This window comes from Zingiber officinale, chromosome 1A (genome assembly GCF_018446385.1).
Source record: "Zingiber officinale cultivar Zhangliang chromosome 1A, Zo_v1.1, whole genome shotgun sequence".
NCBI lineage: Eukaryota > Viridiplantae > Streptophyta > Magnoliopsida > Zingiberales > Zingiberaceae > Zingiber > Zingiber officinale.
The window spans coordinates 152,239,342-152,260,364 of NC_055987.1; the positions used below are offsets into that span (position 1 = coordinate 152,239,342).

General features: G+C 44.1%; 4 protein-coding genes across 4 annotated transcripts; 2 read left to right on the plus strand and 2 right to left on the minus strand.

The window, feature by feature from the left end:
• LOC122005152 lies at positions 1–1,533 on the plus strand. Its single transcript, XM_042560088.1, has 3 exons — positions 1–535; positions 617–924; positions 1,024–1,533. Exons 1-3 carry the CDS (start codon positions 1–3, stop codon positions 1,531–1,533), a joined length of 1,353 nt encoding a protein of 450 aa, XP_042416022.1.
• A 559-nt stretch (positions 1,534–2,092) lies between these two features.
• LOC122005165 (SH3 domain-containing protein C23A1.17-like) lies at positions 2,093–3,533 on the minus strand. Its single transcript, XM_042560109.1, has 3 exons — positions 2,978–3,533; positions 2,816–2,835; positions 2,093–2,701 (listed from the first exon to the last, which is right to left on the minus strand). The coding sequence occupies exons 1-3, from the start codon at positions 3,531–3,533 to the stop codon at positions 2,093–2,095; spliced, it is 1,185 nt and encodes a 394-aa protein (XP_042416043.1).
• A 9,623-nt stretch (positions 3,534–13,156) lies between these two features.
• On the minus strand, positions 13,157–15,884 carry LOC122005172. Its single transcript, XM_042560120.1, has 5 exons — positions 15,713–15,884; positions 15,128–15,210; positions 14,748–15,071; positions 13,859–14,571; positions 13,157–13,766 (listed from the first exon to the last, which is right to left on the minus strand). Exons 1-5 carry the CDS (start codon positions 15,882–15,884, stop codon positions 13,157–13,159), a joined length of 1,902 nt encoding a protein of 633 aa, XP_042416054.1.
• A 3,232-nt stretch (positions 15,885–19,116) lies between these two features.
• Positions 19,117–19,821, plus strand: LOC122011264 (protein NEGATIVE REGULATOR OF RESISTANCE-like). The gene has a single exon (XM_042567660.1). It carries the CDS (start codon positions 19,195–19,197, stop codon positions 19,564–19,566), a length of 372 nt encoding a protein of 123 aa, XP_042423594.1. The 5' UTR covers positions 19,117–19,194; the 3' UTR covers positions 19,567–19,821.
• The last annotated feature ends 1,202 nt before the right edge of the window (positions 19,822–21,023 follow it).

Sequence of the window (21,023 nt, forward strand, 5' to 3'; positions counted from 1 at the left end):
ATGGGAAGAGCACTGACTAACATTGAAGTTGCAGGTCGGCTTATTAAATGGGCCACAGAATTGAGAGAATATGACATACAGTACCAGCCGCGCACTGCTATTAAAGCACAAACCCTGGCAAATTTCTTAACAGAGATACATCAAATCAGCCCTGAAGAAACATGGAAGATCTATGTGGATGGATCTGCTAATCATCATAGAAGTGGGGTCGGGGTCTTAGTAATATCTCCTCAAGGAGATATACTCCAGGTGGCAGTACGATTGAATTTCCGAGCCACGAATAATGAAGCAGAGTATGAGGCTTTATTGGCTGGACTGCAAGCAGCTCGGCATGTCGGGGCAGTTCGGGTAATCATCTATTCAGATTCCCAGTTGGTGACTCAGCAGGTTACAGGCAACTTTATTATAAATGGTGATAAATTGCAAATGTATCAAGAAGCTTATGAGAAGATGAAGGCAGAATTTGCAGAGGTCACTGTGACAAAGATACCCAGGGCAGAGAATCAGCGGGCAGATGAATTAGCAAAGATGGCCAGTTCCTTAACTACTTGAGTGCTGGATCGATCAATGACACAAACCTTTTTGATAGCCCAGATAGACTTGCAAAATAATGCAGAAGCAACTATGGATTGGCGGGCACCTGTGATCAGTTATCTCCGGCAAGGTATCTTACCTTCAAATCCCGAAGAATCTCGATTGGTAAGGAGACAGGCTCATGCTTATGTCATGATTGGGGACCAGCTCTACAAGAGGTCTTTCTCTCAACCCTTACTTAAATGTTTGAGTAGGGAGGAAGCTGACCAGGCCTTGCGAGAGATACATCTAGGATGCTGTGACAATCATGTGGGCGGTCGAACATTATCTCGCAAGGTGCTCTTGGCCGGGTATTTTTGGCCTACTTTACAGAGGGATGCTCACAAACTGGTGAACACATGCTTGTCATGCCAGAAACATCAAAACTTAACCCATCGACCTACAACCCTGTTGAGAACATCTATAATGTCCTGTCCTTTTGATCAACAGGGCATGGATATCGTGGGACCATTTCCAATGGCACCAGGTCAGAGGCCCTTCTTGTTGGTGGCCGTGGATTACTTTTCTAAGTGGGTAGAAGCAGAATCCCTGGCCCAGATTACGGAAGATGCTGTCATCCAGTTCTTGTGGAAGAACATCCTTTGCATATTTGGTATTCCTCACAAGCTGGTGTCCGACAATGGAAGACAATTTCAAGGACAAAGAATACAGGCTTGGTGCAAGGAATTTGACATAACGCAAGAATTCACTTCAGTCGCTTATCCTCAAAACAATGGTCAGACCGAGGTAATTAATAGAGAAATAGTTAGGGGTCTGAAGGTCAAGCTAGATCATGTCGGAGGCAATTGGGTGAAAGAGCTGCCAAGCATTCTGTGGACCTATCGTACAACACCCCGAGAAAGCACAGGTCTGACACCGTTTCACTTGGTTTATGGCAATGAGGCAGTGGTACCCATAGAAATTGGGGTGCCGTCGGTCAGAAGGATATTATATGATTAAGGAAATGCAGAACGTCGATTAGCTGAGCTAGATCTTATTAGCGAGACCCGCGACTAAACCGCGGCTCGGTTGGAGGCTTATCGACAAAGAATGAGACAAAATTATAACAAAAGAGTAATTCCTCGATTCTTTGGAGAAGGATATCTGGTCTGGAAGCAAATCAAGCCAGTAGGAGACGTGACTAAGCTAGCACCACAATGGGATGGACCTTATAAAGTCATTAATAAGTTAGCCTCTGGAGTTTATTACTTACAAGATGAATGAGGCAAGAAGCTAGATCGCCCTGGAACGCTAATTATCTACGACCTTATCGAGTTTGAAGGGATAGGCCGAGAAGTGCAGATCGAGTGAAAAGCTGAGCTGTGACTCATCTCTCAGGTGGGGTTAGCGGACCGAAGAAAAGTAGATCAGAAAAAACGAGAAATGGGAAAGCAGATTATATGTAAAACGTTATGACAAAGCTAAGCAATTTAAAGCAAGCATTGGAAGGTGAACACAAAAACAGCAAAGTAGTTTACAAGTAATTTTTGAATCATTATGTACAAAAAGTCAAAAAAGGTCAGTCGAAAGGGGCAAATATTTCATCTGGAATCTCTTTGATGATCCGATCGTGGTCTAAGAATTCAGGAGGTGGAATGGACCTTAAATAGTCCTGCTCATGAAGTTGTCGCAGAGCCCCACCCGTCCCGTAGATAGCAGATGTGGAAAAGCGATGTCCCACCTGTGCACAAAATTCGGGAGAACGCAAATACTCGGCTCGGTGTCGCAGGCAGCGATCGCTTTCCCCTTCTCTGTAAAGGGCTAGAGCTGTTGACACACCCTCTGTGGTGGCCATAGCCTGAGCTAGTTCATTTCTGGCAGTGGTCAATTTTGTTGCTTGGGAAGTCAGTTGGGTCTCTCGAGATTTCAAAAGGACCTCTTGCGATTTTAATTTTTGGTCTTGGTCGTGCATCAGAGTTTCAGCCGCACGCAGTTTTTGAACCAGCTGGTCCATGACTCTTTGATGCTCTAAAGCCTGCTGATTCATACTTTGTTGGTGTACATTATCAGCCTGACTCTGCTTCTCCTGAAGCTCTTCAAGTTCGTGCTCAGTTAGGGCTAGGGACACTTCTAGACTATTTTTCCTGGTGGTCAAAGATTTTATCTCTGCTCGCAGAGCATGGCTGGCCTAGGCAGGATCATTCAGTTGTAGTTCCAGTTCAGCAACACGGTCTCGTAAGATCTTATTATGATGATGAGTAGTATGGAAGGAATGATTCATTATCAGAGATCCTGCACAGACCTGAAATATGCCAGAAGTATCTGATAAGAGCAGGAAAAACAACAGTTGGGAAATTTTTGAGGGTTATCTTGATATATAACTCTGCAAATTGATCCATTTGGGCCGGGGGAGGCAAAGAATCCATATGCTGCAGGCTTTCTTCCCATAGAGTGGTCAAACGACCTTTCATTTTCAGAGAGTTGGTGGGAACATCTGTCTGAGACCATAACTGTGCTTCAGAAGGAAAAGTAGTGCAGTAGTCCTGATAAGTAAGCGGAGGGGGTCCTGAGGGACCAGCAGCTGAGCTGGGAGTAGCTGAAGGCTCGGTGGTAAGTGGAGGGGGTCCTGAGGGACCCGCAGCTGAGCCGGGAGTAGCAGAAGGCTCGGCGGTTGCACCAGAGGGAGCCGAAGACGGTCCCTGAGAGGGCTCTGCAGGGGGGGGGGGGGTAACCGAAGGGCGTGTTGAAGGGCCAACTTCATCACCCTGAGCATGTTGCGCGCTGAACGGTTGAGCCAATGGGGGCTCGGCCTGATTACTGGACAAAATAGGAGGGCCATCTACATGGCTCGGGATTGGAGGTGGAGTCACCTGATGGGATGGGGTAAAATCAGTTGCATGTGGAGGAGAAGGAAGAGACGAGGGGCTCGAGTCTGGTATCACACGAGGAGCTCGGCGCCGACGCCTCTGAGATAGTGGCTGGTCGTCAGAATCAGAGTCATCTGAGGGTGATCGAGCCATGCGTCTAGAAGGACTGGAGACATTCTGGCTCAAGCGATCATTTGCAGCACGGGCTCGACGAGCTGCTTGGTAAGCATCACGAGAGGCAGAGCTAGTAAAGGGAACGTTGCCTGTGCCCCCACCAAGGCCCGTCAATCTTTTGCCAAGTCCCCGACCAGGGATGTAAGTAGCTTGAGGAGAATTAGCCGAAGGTAGTGGTACTGAGGAAGGAGGCCGGGCCGTACGTGGGGCTCGAGGGTAATTAGGAGCCCGGGGGCGAAGGGGAGTATCTGACCTAGGTGGACGAGCATCCCGAGGGCGAGCGGGAGCGGCCGATCGAGGGGCACGAGCAGTCCGAGACCGAGTAGGAGGGGCCAGTAAAGAAGGTCGGGCAGGAGAAGAGCCTCGCTGAACGGGTCTGAGCGTAGGGTTGGTCGATGAAGCCCTGTCGATTGAGATCGAAGACGAGCGGGGAAGTGTTCTTCTCTCTAGGATGACTCGCCCTTGCCTCATTATCTCCCTGTCACTTAGAGGAAGGGGATGAACCTCTGAAGCATAGGTTAAGATTTCAGCTGCAACGGGCAAAGTGTGAAATTAATTTCCTTAGAAGAAATACAATACTCATGCAGTGATGACAAAACAGAAAGAAAAGCTTACCCAGGGAGCGAGGCGTCTCCTGGGTCATATTACTCAGGCGAAAGAAGGACAACAGTTCCTCGGATAGAAGACGTATTAAGTTAATGCGTCAGCCGGCCAGGCGAGATGATACTTCCAAATAAGAAGCGTCCAGATGAAATTCACCCAGCTCGGGAGAGGAGGGAAGTGATTGTTGCCATCGCAGAGGCCACTCCACGTCGCGAGGAAAAACAATAAAGAAAAATTGGTTTCTCCAGCTAGGGTCGGAAGGTGGTAAGGAGGAGAAAAAAATTAGTGTGAAGACGAGGTTGAAAATGAAATGCACCTTCTTCTTGGCGTCGTAGGGTGAAGAAGCAATGAAATAAGTGGGCGGACCAGGATATTTCGCACACTTCACACAGAATTACAAAGCCATAAAGGATTCTTATGGAATTGGGTGTTAGTTGCCTCAGAGGAATATGGAAATAGCGACCTATGTCGGTAAAGAAAGGATGGATAGGAATGCGGAGGCCAGCCACAAATTGTTCTCTGAAAAAGGTGCTGGAGCTAATAGGGGGATCAGAGAATCGATGTACTCCAGTGGGAATGATCACTTGCACGTCATCCTCGACTCCATAGGTGTAACGTAAGTCATCTCGAGCACACTCATCAAAAGAGGAAGAGCCGGGGTACAGTATAGACACCAAAGAAGAGAGAAAAGAAGGGGACGCCATGAGAAGCGGAAACGAAAAGAGGGAGGACTAAGCGAAAAAGGATCGGGTCGAAAAGGACAAGAGCAGGAAGGATGCAAATAAAAGGCAGAAGGGAAGGACGTCAAGCGTTGCAAGATGAAAGCGTGAAGACTATTTGTAGACGCCTAATAAAGGAGTAATTTCGTCAGATTATCATCCATCGGCGCAAAATAATAGGCGGGAACAACGAAAGTCGTAGGATCCGCTTCGGAAGTAACGCCCTGCATATTCGGAAGAACACTAGCGTGGTATATGAGGAGGATCTCGGGAAAAGGTATTTGTAATTATTAAAGTGCTCAGGTTTTCCCGAACTGGAGATAATTATCAGATTCCTCGGTCTGCATATTCAGACCTGGATTGCGAGGTACCCCGATTTATGCATGACTTCTACTTTCTGACCTTCGATTATCCAGACCAGGAATAAGACATAGGTCGGAGTTAGACAGAGGCTGGTCTGTGGTTAGTCAGGCCTGGGATGAGATGCAGGTTAGGAATAAGACCGAGGCCGAAGATGATTGATGAATCAGAAATATTTCCTATCTAGGAGGAGTGGGATCTAAAATGGGCGACCAAATTGTAAGCAGAGTCTTGAGGTTATTTCAGAAGGGAAGTATGCAAGATTAATAGCAAGAGAGCCACATTACAAATAAAGTTAGAGAACGAATGAAAATCCGCAGGCAAGAGATATCACGAGGAATATAAGCATGTTGGAATAAAGAAAAAGTAGTGAATAAGTTACCAAGAAAGTTGATTTGTACATCCAGGAAAAGTACTTAAGAAAGCAATACATACAACCAGATTACAGTTTTTTGTCAAGAGGAGGAGGATTATCTTCGGTAGGGCTAGCTATATGCTCAGTAGGGCCAGAAGCAGGTTCAACCGGAAGCTCGGGTAAGAGAAAGAGGTCGTCATCATCCTTAAAAGAGGGGAATGACCCATCAGGAATTTCATCCATGATGCGACCTATGTCTACAAAATCCTCCGAAGGGACAGATAAAATCATATTCTGTTCCAGCATTTGACGAGCTCCTCCACCCACGCCGCAGCATACTATGAAGTGCATTACATCTCCCATTTTCTTTATGAAAAAGGGGGAGGTGACATACGCTCGTATGTAAGCCCTCAGTCGACCCACTTCGCCTGCTTGATACTCGGCCAGCTGTGTCTCTGCTTTCTTCTGGTCAGTCTGGGCTTGAATCAGGGTTTCTTGACCTTAGGAGACATCCTCTTGAATCTTCAGAAGGTCGGCCTGCACAGCTTTGAGAGTCGCTTGACTGACCTCCTATTGGCATTGAAGAGCCTTCTCCCAGTCAGCGTTAGAAGCCAGTTGATTTTGAACTTCTGCCAAGGTCTTCTGAAGGCTCTCCTAGGTTTCTTGTGAGCTAGCCAATTGAGCATCCTTCTTCTCCAGCTCAGCCTCTAACTCTTGGCGCTTTTCTACCTCAGCGACCAACTCCGACTCATTGGTCTGTAAAGCTAGTTCCAAGGCCTTGATATTGTCAAAAGCCGCATGAGAAATATCACAGGCCGATCCGGCAGACTCTCCAATCAAGCGAAGATAGTGAACCAGATCCCCAGGTGTGGGGTTGAGAGGATCGCGAGGAGTCAGGGGTAGCTCTATTTCCTCCAGGCGAACTTTCAACGCTTCATTGTCCCTCTGTAAGCTACAGGCGTGTTGAAGGGCGCTTAAGTTGGCAGAGCAGGCCTGGGTCAAGTGTCAGGTATAAGAAGAAAGGTTGTAAAAGAGTGTAGCAAAGAAGCGTGGGTGCAAAAAGACTTACAGCAACCATTTGACAAGCCGCATAATCTAACCCCCCCTCCCAACGGAGCATTCTTCCAAAATTTGCGATTGCCGGTGCGCCAAGAGGCTGCTAAATCGCCTTCTTATTCAATCAGAGCAGTAAGGGGAGGAGCCCCATCAGTAGTTTCTGCGCCTACCCCTGAGCCTGTGGAGGATGGCACGAGCCAAAAATCAGTAAAGGAGTATTTCTTGCGAGTTTTCCTCTGAGATCTAGAAGTAGACGCGAGAGCATCCAAGGGAAGGGGGGCAGATGGAGTGTCAGAGCTCCCGGGCTGGTCCGTTAAGGGTAAAGATGACTGACCGGGAGAAGAGGTTGGTGCTTGCGAAGAAGCCTGCGCAGGAGTTATGCCTCGATCAGAAGCCAGGACTGATACGGGGGGTGACGCGATGGGAACTTCAGACCCCATAATGCTCTCTCGGGCAGGAGTAGTTGATTTGAGTTCCGAGGGGCGGAGAGTAGCAGATGAGCGACGGCTGGGCGGGATAGGTGGAGGTGACGTTTGAATAGTGGGAGTCACTCTCTTACGCTTGCGTTGAAGTTTCAGGCGCTCAGCCGGTCGGGGGAATGCCACTTGCATCTCTTCAAATTGCTCTACAGTGGCCTCCCCGGCCTGTTCTCCCGAGGCTTCCTCCATCTGCCTTATCATGGATAGGTCAACTTGTTCTTCAGCGACCGGGAAGTGCTGAGGAAGTTCCCTCATGAATCGCCGCCGGCAGAATTGGAGATAGAGTAGGAACGGATTGCGAAGCAGAGGGGCTAGACCGGGAGGAAGCTGTTACACCCCGTCTAAGCTCTTCTCCTAGATTTTTCAAATAAGAGGAGGACCAGCGCTTAACATCAGACGAGTTGGCTTGATACATGGCAGCTTCTGCGATAGAGAAAAAAGATACCTCAGTTAGCGAATAATAGATAAAAGGAAAACGTGGTCTTACCAAATGGAGCCCGATGTCCTTCTGAACAGGGTTGAGCCCAAATAAATATAGAAAGCCTTCCAACAACAACACAGAAAAGTTAACAAGTACGCCTTGCAGCGCTTCAGTGGCAGAGATACAAGCAGGTTGGTGTTGGTGTGAAGGAAGGTTATCAGGGAGGTCTGGGCGCCATTGTATAGGCCCGACCAGTGGTTGAGGTAGTTTGACAAAGAAGAAGCGGGATTTCCACCCCTTGTTCGAAGAGGGCATGTCAGCAAAAATCTTATAGCCGGGTCTAGCTTGTACCATGAATACGCCCAGCTCCGAACGTTTGAAGGAATAAAAGTGGTGAAAGAGATGAACAGTCAAGGGAAGCTCATATACACGACAGAGGATAATGGTGCCGCAAACTGCCCTAAAGAAGTTAGGAGCAAGCTGAGAAACGCAAACGCCAAAGTATTCGCTCAGAGAAGAAATGAAGGGATGAATGGGAAAGCGAAGACCTCCCAGAACTGATCCCTGAAAATGGTCGTGAAACCTTCCGGAGGGCTAGCAGGATGCTCTCGAGGTGTGGGAACTCGAAGTTCATAAGCATCATTAAGATGCAGGTCTGAACGAATCATTGATAGGTCGTGGTCATCCATATCTGAAATGAAGCAGGAATACCAAACAGTGGTCTTACCATCAGCCATTGTCAGGGTAATGGGGGTCGAGGATGAGATTAGTCGAAGAGGAGAAGAACACTAGATGAAGGAGCTTAGAAGAGTAATGGAGCGGACGCCGGTGAAGTAGAAGTGACAGAAGGCCCGGTGAAGTCGAAGCGACAGGAAGCAAATGATCAAAACGAGCAAGGCAATGACTGCGGACGACCTTTAGGGTTTATAAAGGCAAGGTTTCTAGGAAATATCGAAAAAAGAGTATCTTTTTGGGTAAAGCGCTTAAAGCCGTCCGATCGTCGAAGAACATACTCTTATGGGAAAGTGTGTACAAAAAGGAGTGGCGTGGACGGCGTCACTCTACATAAGCAATAAAGGCAAATGACAGGTGTCGACCTCCGAGAAGCCGTATTAATGATGGATGTGATAAGGAAATCATGATATGAAGCAAGTGTGCAAAAACATTTACCACATTCTTTTCTGGAGAATCGTGAAAGAAAAGTAGCGGGAAAAGAATTCAAACACAGCAAGGCCAAAGCTAAGTAAAGTATTAGTATGACTATTCCCTCAACACTACTAATAATATGTTTCTTGATGACAGACGATGTGAGAGCTCCAAGAACGAGTCTGGATTGGGAATTCGACCCCAGATCGATAACTTTCAACCGGATTAGGAGTTAGACCCCCAGGTCAGCTATAGGTGTCCTGTCTGTTGAATCGATCTGTAGGTTTGCAACATTTATCTTGACCAGGAAGGCAGTTGCTCGGTCGGCTGTTCCAGACTATTGCCTCAGTGCAAGTTATAAGTGAGCTCTGCTCTCACGCCCAACGACCGAGCTGCTCGGTCGGCTATTCCAGACTCTTGCCTCAGTGCAAGTTATAAGTGAGCTCTGCTCTCACGCCCAACGACCGAGCTGCTCGGTCGGCTATTCCAGACTCTTGCCTCAGTGCAAGTTATAAGTGAGCTCTGCTCTCACGCCCAACGACCGAGCTGCTCGGTCGGCTGTTCCAGACTTTTGCCTCGGCTAAGTTATAAGTGAGCTCGCTCACGCCCAACGACCGAGCCGCTCGGTCGGCTATTCCAGACTCGCCCCGATGACAAGTTATAAGTGAGCTTGCTCTCACGACCGAGCTGCTCGGTTGGCTATTCTAGACTCTTGCCTCCAAGTTATAAGTGAGCTCGCTCACGCCCAACCACCGAGCCGCTTCGACTATTCCGCACTCTTGTCTCAAAGGTTATAAGTGAGCTCGCTCACGCCCAATGACCGAGCCGCTCGGTCGGCTATTCCGCACTCTTGCCTCAGTGCGAGTTATAAGTGAGCTCTACTCACGCCCAACGACCGAGATGCTCGGTCGGCTATTCCAGACTCTTGCCTCGGCTAAGTTATAAGTGAGCTCGCTCACGCCCAACGACCGAGCCGCCTTCCGGCTATTCCAGACTCTTGCCTCAGTGCAAGTTATAAGTGAGCTCTGCTCTCACGCCCAACGATCGAGCTGCTCGGTCGGCTATTCCAGACTCTTGCCTCAGTGCAAGTTATAAGTGAGCTCTGCTCTTACGCCCAACGACCGAGCTGCTCGGTCGGCTATTCCAGACTCTTACCTCAGTGCAAGTTATAAGTGAGCTCTGCTCTCACACCCAACGACCGAGCTGCTCGGTCGGCTTTTCCAGACTCTCGCCTCAGTGTGAGTTATAAATGAGCATTGCTCTCACGCCCAACAACCTTCCCGGTTGGCTCAATCACTTTCGAGGTCAGTATCTTTTACATATAAAGTAAAGTACAACATGCCTTACAGGTATTGCGGCTTACTACTATAATGGCCCGGAATAAAGAAAGAGTGAGGTACGCGAGGTGCGTTTGTTATGTTTTCTAAGAGGCTAAAAGAATGCAGGTATTTTATAGCGATACAAACACAGACAGAAGGAAAAAATACAGTTATAAAGTAGAAAGTTGGCCTCATTTTATAAAGAGGAATTCATGGAAAGGAACATTTAGTAGTGCTCTCAATAGCTGAATTATTGTTCATTAATTACATAAGACCAGTAGGGGATACAGGTGCTGTTACAGTCAGGAGTCACTGAGACAACTAAAGCCAGGAAAGGGGCCACTGAGATAACTAAAGCCCGAAAAGGAGCCACTGAGACAACTAAAGCCCGGGCAGGAGTCACTGAGACAACTAAAGCTCGGGCAGGAGTCACCGAGACAATCAAAGCCCAGACTGGAGCTACAGGAGCTAGTTAAGGGTTGTGGGCACTGCCCTGGGAAGGAACATCCTGAGGGTCAAGAGCCGCTGGGACGTTGGAAGCTCGGGCCAGCTCTGCTTGAAGGGATCTGATGATGGTCTGTTGCCGAGCGATGGTGTCTTGTTTATCATCAAGGCACGCACGTAGGAGGGATAACTCGGCCTCATGTTCTCGCTGCAGACGATCCTGGAGGCTAAGTTGGTGTTGCAGGTCAGACTGGTATTTTTCTTTCATCGTCTTTTCTGCGTGAACGCGAGATTTAGCAAGGCGATACAAGGCATCTGCGTCCCGCAAGGAAGCAAGTTGACGGTCTCGCTCCACGGACATATTTTTCAGCTCGCGCTCTTTCTCTGCTAGCTGTTGGGTAAGATGATGTATTCGCACTTGGGGGGATGGCTGATCAACCTCGTCGGAGGAGGGTGAATGCATTGTGTGAAGGAGAAACCGGGGGAAGGCAAAGTGACGAAAAGCAGGAAGAAATCAGGGGAAAAGAAGAGTGCGAGGAGGAAGCGTCTTGAGGTCTTTTTAAAGAGAAGAATGAGTACTCAAGATAAAGCAGTTACACAGACACCATACCCCAGGCAACCACTAAAGCAATTACACAGGCACCATATCCCAGGCAACCACTAAAGCAATTACACAGGCACTATACCCTGGGCAACCACTAAAGCAGTTACACAAGCACCGCACCCCAGGCAACCACTAAAGCAATTACACAAGCACTATACCCCAGGCAACCACTAAAGCAATTACACAGGCACCGTACCCCAGGCAACCACTAAAGCAATTACGCAGGCGGCGTACCACAAGCAATCACTAAAGTAATTACATAGACAGGGTATTCCAGGCGATAGGACATAAAGGGTAGTACGGTATGTATGTCAGGAGACAGAGAGCACAGAGGGGTGTAGGGGTCTAGTCAGTCAGACTTGGATCTTCCTTCGACTAGACTTGAGGGGGAGGCTTGTGATACGGTGCATATCGGGTGGGGTCGATAGGATGATATGGCTTGAAGTAAGGCCAGCATGGCTGGTTAATAGTCCAGTTAACGAGGAGGTCAAGAAGGTCAAAGGTCAAGCCAGCGTGGCTGGTCAACAACTCAAGCTGATGAGGAGGTCAAAGGTCAAGCCAGCGTGGTCGGTCAACAGTTCAAGCTGACGAGGAGATCAAGGAGGTCAAAGGTCAAGCCAGCGTGGCTGGTCAACAGTTCAAGCTGACGAGGAGGTCAAGGAGGTCAAAGGCCAAGCCAGCGTGGCTGGTCAACAACTCAAGCTGACAGGGAAGGCAAGAAGGTCAAAGGTCAAGCCAACGTGGACGGTCAATAGTCCAGCTAACGAGGAGGACAAGAAGGTTAGAAGGGGCTCAGCCCTGATAGTGAGTAGTAAAAGAGTTCATGGGCCACGAATAGCTGCAGAAGGAGACTACTAGCAAGTCTGCTTTCAGACCCAGCGTGCAGGTCGGGACGTTCATGCTATGGATAACAGCAAACACATAGGGGTCGGCGGACAGACCCAGCGTGCAGGTCGGGACGTTCATGCCATGGATAACAGCAAACACATATGGGTCGGCGGACAGACCCAGCGTGCAGGTCGGGACGTTCATGTCATGGATAACAACAAACACATAGGGGTTGGCGGACATACCCAACGTGCAGGTCGGGACGTTCATGTCATGGATAACAGCAAACACATAGGGGTCGGCGGATAGACCCAGCGTGCAGGTCGGGACGTTCATGCCATGGATAACAGCAAACACATAGGGGTCGGCGAACAGACCCAGCGTGCAGGTCGGGACGTTCATGCCATGGATAACAGCACACATAGGGGTCGGCGGACAGACTCAGCGTGTAGGTCGGGACGTTCATGCCATGGATAACAGACGGACGCAGGTCAGGGATCCGACCCAATGTGCAGGTCGGGACGTTCATACCATGGATAACAACAAACAGATGCAAGTCGGGGAGCTGACCCATCGTGCAGGTCGGGAATCAGGGAATCGTCGAGATGTACATACTTCGAATGGCAGGCGGTGGTGGGTCAGGAGGTCAGATACTACATGACAAATAGGCCTGCAAGGAATCGTAACCACCTGTCAGAAAATAATCATCACATATCAGGGAATATTCTAACAGTGAGAAGCTCATACTCCTCTTGGTTCCTCCGCCGGCCTATGAGAGAGAGCCACGTGTCGACCACCGCCAGATATAGCCTGACACCCGATATTCCCTGACATTCGCCAGGTCTATAAAAAGGGATGCTTTGTCCCTTATGCAGGTACGCTCACTCGTCATTTTTCTTACCAGTCTTTTACTTTTCCGGCTTTCTTTGTGATTTCTGGGGAAAAAGTACCTGACTTGAGCGTCGGAGGGTCTGACCCGGGGACTTTTTTCCTGGTTTCTGGTCTCTAACGACCGGGTGATTCGTCTGAGTGTGTGCAGAGCGATAGCGTCATCATCCTGGTCCTTTCCTTCTGTACGATTGTCCGTGTGCACCTGTCCAAGGGGTACCTCGCTGATTCAGCATCGCGACAACTCTTCGTCAACTTTTAGCACAACAAGGCCCGCCTCCATCTGACTCAGCTTCCGGACTGGATCAATATCCATTAGAAACAAAAAGTAAACATAACAAAATATAAAACACCAAATCCATCTTAAACAAGTAAAAAAATCAAACATCCATATCTGTATCATCACCAACACCACCTTCGTCAGTAAACAAGACTGACTTCAACTCAGGTTCATTAAGAGACAAATTGGTAATTTCAAGGATAGAAGCACCCTCCATGTCCATGGAATCAAATCCATCTGCTCCAACATCCCACATCTTACTTTCTCCTTCACTATAATGTGGACTCCTCCTAGATAAAAGATGAAGATTATAGTGAACATACACCAAATCTTCCGCTCTTTGTGGTGTTATCTTGTTCCTCTTCAATGAGTGTATGAAACTGTAGGTGCTCCAATTTATCTCACAAGAAGAAGAAGAAGATGGTTGTCTAAGTAGCTTTAAAGCTAAACTTTGAAGAGTTGGTGCAGAAGCACCATGGATAACCCACCACTTAGTTGGAGACATTAAACCTCGATCACGCATTGCATCATTATTAGAAAAATCATCAATGACAGCTGAAAAAGAGGCAAACTCCTCATTGACACTTCTTCGTTCGGATGAATTGGAGTAATATCTTTCAATGCACTCTTTCCTTTCCCTTGAAACTTCGATGTCCCTATGAGGAGGAAGACGATTGAGAGATTCTTGGAGCCACTCATGGCTATAATACCTATATAAAAAGATTGATAGTTTAACATCATTCACAAACTAATATTTCTAATTTGCTAAAACTTAGAAAGTTAAAATTTTTTAGAGCTTTACCTTGGATTCAAAGAATGCGCCAAACAATGTAGAGGTGTATTGCTTTTATTCCATCGCTCCACCAGAATATTATGAACAACCTCATAAAACTTTGAATCTTCACTATGAGCCCCCTTTGAGATAACAACTCTCATTTTCTCTATTATTTCATCCCACCACTCATAGACTAAATGAAGACAAGGTTGATCAGTGTCTGCTTTCCTTAGCATCTCATAAATCGGACTTATGAAAGCAAGTATATAATCAATCTTTTCCCAAAATTGATCATCCAATATCTTGTATTTCACTACTCTAGCCTTCACTACATCATCCTCCTTGTACACATCCCATCTTTCACTAATCATCATGTTTTCAAGACATTTCTTGATTTGTCTGAACCTTTTAAGCATAATGATCGTGGAAGCAAATCGAGTATCTGCAAGTGATAGCATCTTCAAGTTTGAGTTATCGTTGAACATCGATAGTCTCATATTGTGATTCAGGATAAAATTCTTGATCATTGAAGGATCATTTGCTACTTCTGCTATCCACTTGCACTCATCAAAGGCTTCTTTGTTTTGTAGAGAGTCAGTTGGTGCACAAATGTTCTTCAAAGCAAGATTCAATGTGTGCACAACACAAGGAGTCCAAAATATGTGTGGATACTTTGCCTCAACGAGTAACCCAGCAGTTTTGCAAACAGGAGCATTATCGGTGACTACTTGCACAACATTCTGATGTCTCACTTCATTTATAACATTAATGAACAACTTAGAGATGAAAATTTATCCTTGTACTGGCCTTCACAATTTATAGCCTTCAAAAACATAGGACCACTTTCACACACGGCTATGATATTAATTAGCGGTCTTCTTTGCACATCCGACCACCCATCACTACAAATACTAACTCCCTTTTGTTTCCAAGCAGTTTTTGTTGGCTCCAACAACTTTTCAATATGAGCTTTTTCTTTTTGAAGAAGTGAAGTTCTCAATAAATTGTATCCAGGTGGAAGATAACCCGGAATCGTTCGTTGAGCAGCCAAACTGAAAGCACGAACATAATGAGGATTCCTAGCAATATTGAAAGATAATCCCCCAGTGTAAAAGAGCCTTGCAATTTCAGAGTGGAGCTCATCTCTAGCATTCAAGTTAAAAGCTTTTTCAAGAGGGCCAAGTTGTCCTTTCCTCTTCTTTGTTAGAGTTGGATCATCATTTTGCAAAGGACCAGACCACTAAATGATGATTTTGAAGCCATGTTTGATGATACAGATGACGAAGGCAACGAAACTTCTTTCGGTTTAGAATTCTTCTTTCTCAATTCTGCATCATCCACAAGTTGTTGCATGCGCTTCATTTGATCCATTGTAACAGCTGTACAAACAGCAATTCCAGCCCCTTTTTGTTTTAACAGATGTGCTTTCACCCTCGAATATGATCCTTTGCACACTTTAGTACATATATTGCATGACCAAGTGACATTTTCTCCTCCAACTCCCTTTTCCACCTTGGTTACAAATTTCCACATAGGAGAATAATCATCAATATCCTCCTATCCACTCTCATTTTGAAAACTTTCCATAGCAAATAAGCTGGAAAAATAACATAAACATATTGATCAATAGACTTTCCAGTTTCCAACAAATTAAAAAAGTGTTGTTCTATAGACCATTGCACTATTTGCACATTGCATAGGAAGCCCTAACCAAAATGTGCAGTGCAACTAAAATGTGCAGTGTTAAAACTGCTATGAGAAAGGTCTCATGGATGTGTAGTTCGGCAGTTCCTTTTTTTTCAGATGAAAGAAAAGCGAAAAAAATAAAAAAAACACTTCAGAACCGTGATTTCAGAAGAAAAAATAGAAAGGGAAACTTGCCAAAAAATAGAGGGCGGCAGCGAGTAGTGACGAGGCAAGCACGATGAGCAGAGGCGAGCACGACGAGCAGAGGCGAGCAGAACAGTGGAGGTGAGCAGAACAATGGCGACTTTGGCGAGGCGAGCAGAGCAGAGTAGGCGAAGCGAGGCAAGAAGAGAAGCGGTGAGAGCATAGCAGTGGCGAAGGTTTGCACGAGCAGCGGGGAAGGTTTACGGCGAGCACCGGCGAAGGTTTGCACTTTGCAGCGAGGCGGCGAAGGTTTGCAGCAAGGCGGCGAACGGGCGAAGGTTTGCAGCGAGCAGTGGCGAGAGTCGGGAGTAAATAATCGGGAGCAATACAAAACCAAAGGAATTTAGGGTTTTGTTATGTCAAATTCATTTTAATTTTTTTATTAATCAATCCTTAGAAATTTATTATTTTTCAACTTGAGCCTTATAATTTTTAGGTTTTTTACATTTGAGCCCCAATATAACCGAAAACGTGTCCCATCCGTATCCTAGCTGTATCCTAACTATATTCGGCTGGTCAAACTTTAAAAATGTCAATGACACGGATTTTGCCGTATCTGACACGCGTATTTGCGTGTCGTGTCCGTATCCGTGTCGTGTCCGTGTCCGACACTTGAAAAAAAATAACCTGCAAGTGTCTGTGCAACATAGCTTCCAAGGAATATCTGACTATCTTCTGGGTACCCTAAATTCGTATCGTGTACTTGTTTCATTTGCTAGTTTAATTTCTTTGTCTAATCCTATAATTTTTTTTCTTTTTACAATTGCATTTTCTTAACCAAAATGAAAATTAGTTGGCATGGGCTAGAAATTGAATCGTGCTAGATGAGAAGACTATGTTGAACTATACACTTTGTCGATGACTTCTTGAGCATAATAAGTACATTGGAAATGTATTGTTGATGATAAATTTTTATTTCCTAGTTCCATCTTGTTGGATCTTGCGAGTAGCATCGCGAATGACAATTATGATGCTTCATCAAGCACAACTATATTAATCTATATGCATGTTAGTGATTGCTTGAGAATGAAATGAAGAACTTGTAAAGACATTTCGTGCATGATCCATAGTATATTGATATGGAAAACATCTATATACTACACTTTGATTTCTTAATAGTTGGCTCGGAGTTTAAATGTTCTAACTCATACATACTCTTTAAGAAAGTGCTCTTCATGTCATGAAAAGTATGATTTATTCAACAATGCTATAATTTGTAATATTGCTAGTGTCGTGATCAATGGATAGTTTGGTCACAGGACTGACAAGGAGGTCCTTGAGTACCTAGGAATTTTATCCTTTGTGAATGGATGTTGTCGACTGCTTTCTTGATACACACTTACACTTATTTTTATTTGTATTGTTTTGTTTGACTTGCGTAGCCTGAAACAACAATCTAAGAAGGTGAAAGTAACAGTCGATATTCTTTACGCCGAACGCGTCATGTCCCAATCAAATCACCGCCTAAGAAAAATGGCCTAGAAAGGGAAAGGCTTAGTCTTAGTCACAAGCATTGATTCGAGGGAACCTTGTTAGTGGTGTGAAAATGGCGTCATCATATGGGCATTGGATCGTGCATAATCAGATTACTATTTCGGTGTCAAATGGCATCCAGTCGATAAGCAACGTTGCCCTGATCGACAAATAAAAAAAAAACAATTGCGTTTCTCACGTGAAATCCAGGCCGCCAAAGCATACGGCGCCCCTAGAAATGTTGACTAATGGCACAATAATACACCGTGAGCATCGATTCATAAAATAAGCATTTAAGTGATGACAAAATCAGCACGCAATACACGCGTCAAAAAATAATCCGAGTATTTCCCTTTCCATATCGTTTTTTTTTTCTCTAGACTAAAATATTTTTTATATTTTTTTAATAAACTATTTAGTTAAAAAAAAAATTAACCTCAAAGAAGTATTCTCGTTCCTGATTGAAACCTAAAGTTGTAAGGTTAGTTTAATCGATTCAGGTAAAAAATATTTTTGATGGAAGAAGAATTTTAGCAAAAAAAAAAGTTTAGGATAAAAATTAAAAGGATGTCTTTTTTATAACGAATTAGCAGAGGACCTGTTAGTTTATTATCAAAAGGTATCCGCCACAATAATTACTTCTGACACATGTATATAACCGACACACACTCTCACCTATTGTAATTATAATGGTAACAACTACATAATTATAACTATAATAATTATAATAATTATGAAATTATACTTACTACTACTGGAATAAGAAAAAAAAAATTATCCTCGGAGTTATGATGTAGTGATAAGATATTCAGATTGTCACTCAAGTATTTACGATTCAAGCATCAGTTATGGTGAATTTTTAGAAATTTTTTCTTCAAATGGGACACGTAATTAAAGGATGCTGGGTTCCTGAACTGTCTGCTACGAGCATCGAGTACCTCCTGATTTAGCCTGGTGGACTATAGAAAATGTTTGTAGGACCGAATCGATCACCCAAACTCGACGTTACCAATCTGATTAATTATAAGATTTTATTTTTAATAAAACGCATTAACGTCTTTTGTAATCCTCAGAACGTTTTTTAAATCTAATAAACAAACTGAAAATTATCAAATATAATAAAAAATATTCAGTGCGTTCAAAAAATAATTTAAATGATATAATTTTATGATTACTTATGAATTTCACCTGATAATAAATATAGATTTCCTAACTACCTTCTATTACAAATACAAAACATCTCGTTTTTGATATATGAATTAAAAGTTATGATTTTTAAAATTTTATTATATCATTCTCGTATTATTAACTAATCACTCTCAATTATAATTATAGTGGATACAATTTTATAATTACTATAATTGGATGATAATTTATTAATTATAGCATTTACGATTTCATAATAATTACATATGTGTGACAGCTCAATTGTAACTATTAAAATTATGTAGGATAAGAATATCATAATTGTTATAAGGCATCAATTTATAGAGGACAAATTTTTTGGACCATTTTTTGTGATTATTTTATGAATGAGGACTATTCATTTTACCCGTCTATACCAAAAGATCATCTTATAGATCATAAAAAGAAAATAAATTACTATTTGACAGATATATTAATTTTTTTAAAGAGAAGGTACTTCTAATAATAAATTAATATAAAACACCGCTTAAAATGTCCAAAAGTTTATCATTGTGTTTTTTAATAGTTGGAAACTAAAAATATCATGTTATTTTTTTAAAAAAATAAATAATTTAAAGATTTAAACAATGATTATAAATAAATAAAATAGTTAAGAAAAATAAAACTTATAAAAGTTTAAAATATTTTTATTAATCAATTCTATGTGGGCCTCATTTCTTTCCCCTTAAGTAAACTCAACTTTTCGTCTCCCCTCTTTACTTTCCTGTTTAGGATAAATGAAGCAAAGTGCTATCTGCTCTTCCTCGTGACGCCAACAAGCTACCGTGCGCCTGTCCCGTCCTGACCGTTGGATCATGGAGCGGTCGGATAAGAAGCGGAGGGGCGTCCAGGACGGCGAGGGCCGTCTCCCATCGAGGCCGCGCCCTGACGAGGTTGTCCCTCCTGCGGCAAACGACGCCGAAGTCGAGGAGTTCTTCACCATCCTCGGCCGGATGCGCGATGTCTCCCGTCGTTTGTCCGCTCGACAGAGGGCCGAGGTCGCCGTCGACGGGTCCGCGCGGTGGAACCCGGAGTTCTCACTGGAGGACTTCACCGAGCCCGGTGCGGCGAAAGGAGACAGTTCGAGTTCTCCCAGCGTGCTCGCAGCGAAAGAACGGGCGGCGGAGAGCGTCGCGCCGCAGCACCTCGACCTCAACGTGGAGCCGGGGCCAGAGGGAGAAGGTTAGGATTTTCCGTTTTCAGATCAGAACGAACGCTAGTTGCGTATTAACTTTCTCCCGTCGCTTTCTCCTTTTTTTGGGGGTTTTGGTTTCAAGAACACAGTTGCTTTGCGTACGCAGGCAGCAATTAACCTAACGCATGCCCTTCTTCTTTAAATGTCTTTGTTTTCTGTTTTCTAGATGTAGGGTTTCAGATTCTCATCAGCGAAGTATTTTTATATCGAATGAAATATTAGATACAGAGAACCTCTTCAGATTTCATTTTTTTTGTTTGTGTATGTTTGTGTTTGTGTGTTTTAATTATGCTTCCCATTGACAATCGCTATGAGATTAACTTCCTTGTGTATTCTATCGACTTGGGGAATTACAGAATTATATAGGATCAACCACTGAACCTTCTTCCTCTGATTCATAATGAACCAGAGGATTCCTATTCCTCAATTTTTCTAGTTAACATGTCATTTATTACTTAATAGTTGTTATCTTCTCATTTAGGTAACGCCATCAACCACTCAGCCTCATCTTGGTATGAATCAGCTTCTACTTCTATGTCGATTTCAGTCATTCACCCTAATCTCAATCTCCTTCCTACACTTTTTCTCAATCTCTCACCGTCAAACTAGATGAAAATAACTATACAGTGAGTGTTAATGGCTTAGAAGAGTTTATAGACGATGACCTGCCCTCCCAAATTTCTTCATCTTAATAATCTGATTGTTAATCCGAGTATACCTCTTGACAACGTATAATGAGTTGGATTTATTCATCTTTGATTGAGAAACTCATGACTCTCGTATGGTTGGGTATTCAATAGCACACGATATTTGTCTGGCTCTTGATCAAATTTACTCTACCTCATCGTTTGCTCGTGTGTCGGAACTAAGAAATGTATTGCAAAATCTAAAAAAGAAGTCAGTCTTCCGACAATGGAATATATTCAAAAATTGAAAAGTAGTTTCAACAAACTTGCCTTTATTGAAGAACATGTTTCTTACCATGATCATTATGGGCTCCCATTGACTAAAATACTACCAACTAGGAGGGTAATGGGGCAGGTTGAAACATATCCCGGTGGGACGGATTTAGACCTGTCTAAACGGATCTTAAGACAGATCCGGGACGTTTCACGGATTTAACCGGACCCGTCCTGTATAATAATTTTTTATTTTTATATTAATTATTAATTGAATAAAAATTAATAATTAATTTTTAATTGAATCAAAATTAATAGATTTTAATTTGTGATAATATTTTTTGTTACAAAATATTATTAATATAAATATTGAAAAAAATTAATGTTTAATTAATTTTTAAAATTTTTTATATTGTATTTCAAAAAAAAAAAATATGACAAGACTAAAGAAGTTAGGACGGGTCTAATCCGGATTCGCCCCACCGAGTTCGCGGGGCGGGGTGAGTCCAAAGGAAGGTAGGACGGGTCTCAGGTTTGGCTAAATCCGCCT

Bases quoted from the DNA above. Each gene is read 5' to 3' on its own strand.
- LOC122011264 (XM_042567660.1), top strand. From the start codon at position 19,195: ATGGAGCGGTCGGATAAGAAGCGGAGGGGCGTCCAGGACGGCGAGGGC.
- LOC122005165 (XM_042560109.1), bottom strand. From the start codon at position 3,533: ATGGCTCGATCACCCTCAGATGACTCTGATTCTGACGACCAGCCACTA. The intron at 2,836-2,977 runs GTCGTTTGACCA...TGCTCTTATCAG, and splicing joins CAACTCTCTGAAAATGAAAG to ATACTTCTGGCATATTTCAG. The intron at 2,702-2,815 runs GTCTGTGCAGGA...GATCCTGCCTAG, and splicing joins ATACTTCTGGCATATTTCAG to GCCAGCCATGCTCTGCGAGC.
- LOC122005152 (XM_042560088.1), top strand. From the start codon at position 1: ATGGGAAGAGCACTGACTAACATTGAAGTTGCAGGTCGGCTTATTAAA. The intron at 536-616 runs GTTCCTTAACTA...AAAATAATGCAG, and splicing joins TGAATTAGCAAAGATGGCCA to AAGCAACTATGGATTGGCGG. The intron at 925-1,023 runs GTGAACACATGC...TTTGATCAACAG, and splicing joins AGAGGGATGCTCACAAACTG to GGCATGGATATCGTGGGACC.
- LOC122005172 (XM_042560120.1), bottom strand. From the start codon at position 15,884: ATGCTCTCACCGCTTCTCTTCTTGCCTCGCTTCGCCTACTCTGCTCTG. The intron at 15,211-15,712 runs GCAAGTTTCCCT...CTGTTTGTACAG, and splicing joins CTGCCGCCCTCTATTTTTTG to CTGTTACAATGGATCAAATG. The intron at 13,767-13,858 runs GTAAAGCTCTAA...CTTTTTATATAG, and splicing joins GCGCATTCTTTGAATCCAAG to GTATTATAGCCATGAGTGGC.